Source organism: Microtus ochrogaster, unplaced genomic scaffold, assembly GCF_000317375.1.
Source record: "Microtus ochrogaster isolate Prairie Vole_2 unplaced genomic scaffold, MicOch1.0 UNK7, whole genome shotgun sequence".
Classification (NCBI taxonomy): Eukaryota; Metazoa; Chordata; class Mammalia; order Rodentia; family Cricetidae; genus Microtus; species Microtus ochrogaster.
Genome location: NW_004949105.1, coordinates 3,354,137 through 3,358,621, shown reverse-complemented (window position 1 = coordinate 3,358,621; position 4,485 = coordinate 3,354,137). Strand labels below are relative to the sequence as shown.

General features: G+C 48.7%; 1 protein-coding gene across 1 annotated transcript in view; it reads left to right on the top strand.

Annotated features, from left to right (window-relative positions):
- The window catches only part of Myom2 (myomesin 2), a 69,118-nt gene extending 65,599 nt beyond the window's left edge, over window positions 1-3,519 (top strand). Inside the window, exons 35-37 of the mRNA XM_005366232.2 lie at window positions 713-735; window positions 1,154-1,209; window positions 2,757-3,519. Of these exons, the coding sequence (XP_005366289.1) occupies window positions 713-735; window positions 1,154-1,209; window positions 2,757-3,068 (391 nt within the window). The 3' untranslated portion in view covers window positions 3,069-3,519. The remainder of the gene's footprint in view (window positions 1-712; window positions 736-1,153; window positions 1,210-2,756) is intronic.
- The last annotated feature ends 966 nt before the right edge of the window (window positions 3,520-4,485 follow it).

Below are 4,485 nucleotides of genomic sequence, written 5' to 3'. Positions count from 1 at the left end.
AGATCATGCCTCAGGAAACCGAGGAAGGTACTTGATATCAACCTTTGGCCTCCACATGCACACACACGCACACCTGTACACTTCTATCAACCAGCACACACAGGCGCAGACACACAAACACCTAAAAGTCTCTAATGCAGTCTGGTGAATTTGGTGTAAAACCATGAGAGTCTGCATGCTAACCTTCCTTTTCGTTTTAGCATGCTCTCCAACTCCAAATGACCAGAGCACGATCCCTCTGTCTGGGTACAGGTTCTGCACCCTCAGATCCAACCACAGTTAAAAAGCAAAACACAAACAAACAATTAAAAAACACTGCAAGGGCAGTGTATCCCTGCAGGCATATTTCTTGTCGTCATTCCCTAAGTAATAACCGTGTAGGAACTCTGCACACAGTATTTACTCTGCTGGGTATCGTAAGTGACTAGAGATGATTGACAAGACCCGGGAGGATGAGTATATGTTGCATGTAAACTTTTTTGCATGTAAACATAAACAACGCCTTTTCATCTCGGGGACTTGCACATCTGTAGATTTTTGTATCCTTGGGGTTCGTTCCTCTGTGGGACCAATGAGAATGCCTGTACCGCTACGTATCATTAGGCCTGCCTTCTTTATTTGCTTTTGCTGCGAGCAAACGTCTCACGTGCTTTGGTGGACCTTGGTCGGTAGCTTTTCTTACACCCTTCTCTCTCCCTCTTGTGGTTTCCAGGGCAGCTGCATTTGCGGAGAAGAGTGAGTACTTGTGGGCTGCATATGAGGATGGGTGGGGGAGGTGCACATTTCACATGGTTGAGTTAGTGGATCAGAGCGGGCAAACCTGCTGGCTCCAGGTTCAGTGCACCCTGCTACCAAGTGGCCCGGATACCAAGACCCTCTCCCTCATGAGGTGTTGCTCTAGGTGCAGTCTTTGATGTGACCTCCCTGGTTCAGTTGTCTCTCTTTCCTTGGCACCACTTGCCCCCCAACCTACAGAGCCAGCTAGTCCTTGCCCGTGGCCCCTGTGGTAGCTTTCTCCACCCAGATCATAACTTTCTGTGTGTCCTCTGCTCAGGTTACGCCCGCCCTGCCCTGTTTCCACCTTGGCATCACTTGGTGTCAGCCTCAGGCCTCCCTGACAGTGTCTCCTCAACCTGGCTCTTTTTCGTTATAGATCGTGGCAAGGTGATTGGTGGCTTACCTGACGTGGTGACCATAATGGAAGGCAAGGTGAGAGCAGGCAGTTGGAGACACGGCCGGGATGAGTGTGGTGATGCAGGGTTGAACTCAGCTGTCATCTTGGGGGGAGGACACAGGGGAGCCTGAGAGCTGGAATCATCCCCCACGCAGCCTGTCGGGCACTCAGAGCTAACTCCCATTGTGCTGTCAACCTCTGTCCTGAACCCCAGAGGACTTCTGCAAACAGAGAGGTGGGATAGCTTAACAGTCATGACTGGGGTGCACTTCAGTGGTAGAGGGTTTGATTAGTGTGTGTAAGTCATTGGGCTTCAACCTCAGTACTGAGAAAAAAAGAAAAACAGCAGCAACATCGTCAAAAGCCAGCGTTGCAAAGAAAAACAGCAGCAACAACGTCAAAAGCCAGCGTTGCGAGTACTCAAACACCAGGCAGGTTGCGTGACTCACAGACTTGCTACAAGGGGACTTTGGGGTCCACAGGGTCCATCTGGCTCAGGGGCTTCTCTGAAGGAGGTGGTGGGCCAGCTCCTCAATCTGGGGTGAAACTGAGAGCTACCACTTTGAAGACAAACAGTCACAGTTTCTTTAATAGTAAAGGGAGAGAAAAACTTTGCTCCAATTTCCAAGGTCACTCTGGAATCTATAATTGAAGTTTTAATTTGTCTCCCATCAGTGGAGTTATTGATATCTAATTGGCACTTCTGCTGCACGATTCTAGCTCAATGTCACAGGGACATAGGTACTTGAAAGGGCTTTATTAGGCCTAAATGCAAAATTTATAGACCTCCTTTTAGCAGTCAGCGAAAGCATGGGATGAAAGCCCATGAGATGACATCACAAATGTTGTAATTGTGAAATTCACAGTCACAGGCTGCAAGGGGGCTGAGCCCAGGCAAGTGTGGAGTTGCTGCATCTGGGTTTGGAGGTGTAGACACTATATTCTCTGGACTTTCCAGAAGAACTGGGGAGACAGACCCCCTAAGTCTAAATGTAAAGGAAGTAAGAGCCAGTACTTCTCTTAGAGAGAAAGTTTGGGTTCAGCTCCCAGAATCCACCCTGGGTGCCTCACAACTTCTGATACCTTCAGTTCCCAGGGGATCTGACACCTTATTCTGCCCTCCACAAGCAGCTATGCTTACAGGTACATCTCCATACACAGATGAGCAGGAATGCACAGAAATAAGAATAAAAACAAACACACTTAAGGAACTTACAAACAGGGTCAGTGGAATGATAATAGCGCTAATCCATTTTCCAAGTTTATACTCCTCACCCCCCCCCACTCAGATTAGAACTTGGAACAAGTAGAACAAGAACCCGCCTCCCATAGCACAGGGCTCCTCTGCCCCCACCTCCCTTTGGAGCCTGTGTCTATGAAGGGTGGTTGATAATAAATGATCAACAGGTGCCAGTAGGCACGACTGAGCGTCCACCTTTGGAGAGGAACATGGCCTTCTTATTCCTCTTTAGATTAGCACTGGAAAATTCCACACATGCGTGTGGTGTGTCTTGATCATCCCCTCACCCCGTATCCCACTCCTGTTCTAACTGTCTTTCTTCACCCCGTCTTCCCTCCAAAGACCTTGAACCTGACCTGCACAGTGTTTGGGAACCCTGACCCTGAAGTGGTCTGGTTTAAGAATGACAAGGACATTGAGCTAAGCGAGCACTTCTCCGTGAAGGTGGAACAGTCCAAGTACGTCAGCCTGACCATTCAAGGGGTGACGGCCGAGGACTCGGGCAAGTACAGCATCAACGTGAAGAACAAATACGGAGGGGAGAAGATCGATGTCACGGTCAGCGTGTACAAACACGGGGAAAAGATCCCCGATATCTCACCTCCCCAGCAGGCCAAACCCAAGCTCATCCCAGCCTCCACCTCCTCTGAGTAAGGGGATACGGTGTGCCCTGGGCTGGAGCAATGGCAGGGACAGTTGGAAGTCTTAGGATGTTGTATGCACTGGGGGGATGGCGGTTCTGAGCGATAGCACATGTGGCGTGATGGGTGATTGCACACCAGGCATTTGACTTTTGCACTCTGTGATTACAGTTTTATGTGCGAAGGGAAAGGCAGTGTTTCTATGAGGCTGACAGTCTTGGGTGATTCCAAGAGTAGAGGGCAGTGCAGAGTGAGCTGAGGAAGAGCCTCTGACATGTCCAGGGTCAAGGCCATGTGGGGTGATGCTCAGATGGTTCTCGCATGTGGTCTGGGCAGTCATTGCCATCCTGAGGGATGGTGGGGCCTGCAGGACACATCTCTGGAAACCCTTTGGAGGCTCTGAGCATGTTACTTGGGTTGCCTTTTTTCCTCTTGCTTTAGGCTAATAAAAAAAATAAAAAGGTGTTTTTGCTGTGGTTTCTGTACCATCCTACCTACCTACGTGTTCCCATCTTGGCTCAATAAGTTTCTCCGGCTTTCATGCTCCTGTGGCGTGTGGACTATGGCTCTCTTGCAGCTCCATCCATTTATCCAGGTGCAGAGAGGGACCCTCAGTGAAGACTCCAGAGATGTTCATTCCAACAGGTTCTCAGACCGTCAATTTAAAGACTTTTGTAGAGGAAAGCAAAATTTTGGTGTCTGGCATCACTCTGCTCTAGGATACTAACTAATCAGGCAGGGATTCCCAGGGGAAGGATCCCCTCATTGGAAAGAGCATTGTCGTATTCTCAGAGGGAAAACTAAAGCCTGGCTGAGTGTGGACCTGCTTGGGTGACGTTGAAAACTGCACAGAGTGAATACAGGCTTCCTGTACAAGAGGCCCAAGTTTTCTGCTATGAAAGTCTTCACCTGCCAGTATCGTAGTTGCTTTGTAGTATAAAGAGCTTTCAGGGTTAAGTATATTTTATCTCTTTGGGTCATTAAAATCTGTATTAGTTGCTTTTATTGTTGCTAGAACCAAATACTTGACCAGAGTAACACCAGGAAGAGAGGGTTCATTTCGGCTCATAGCTCCAGGGGACAATCTGCTATGGAGAAGGGATGGCTTCAGAAGTCTGAGGGATCTGGTCTCAGTGTGTGCACAGCCAGGAAGCAGAGAGATGAATGAATCCTGATGCTCAACTCATTCCGTTTTCAATCTGTCTAGGACCTCAGCCTACACAAGAATGGTGCCTCCCATATTTAGGGTGGGTCTCCTTACCTTGGTTAACCATATCCAGAAACTCCCTGTTGAGAGGACCAGTATGGCACAAGACATCCCAAGACCAAGTTCTCAGAACAAAGGGACCCCTTACAGCAAACACAGACTCTTCTCTAGGAGATGTTTTAACCCAAGAGAGTTCGCACATGAATGTTAATGACCTAGAAAA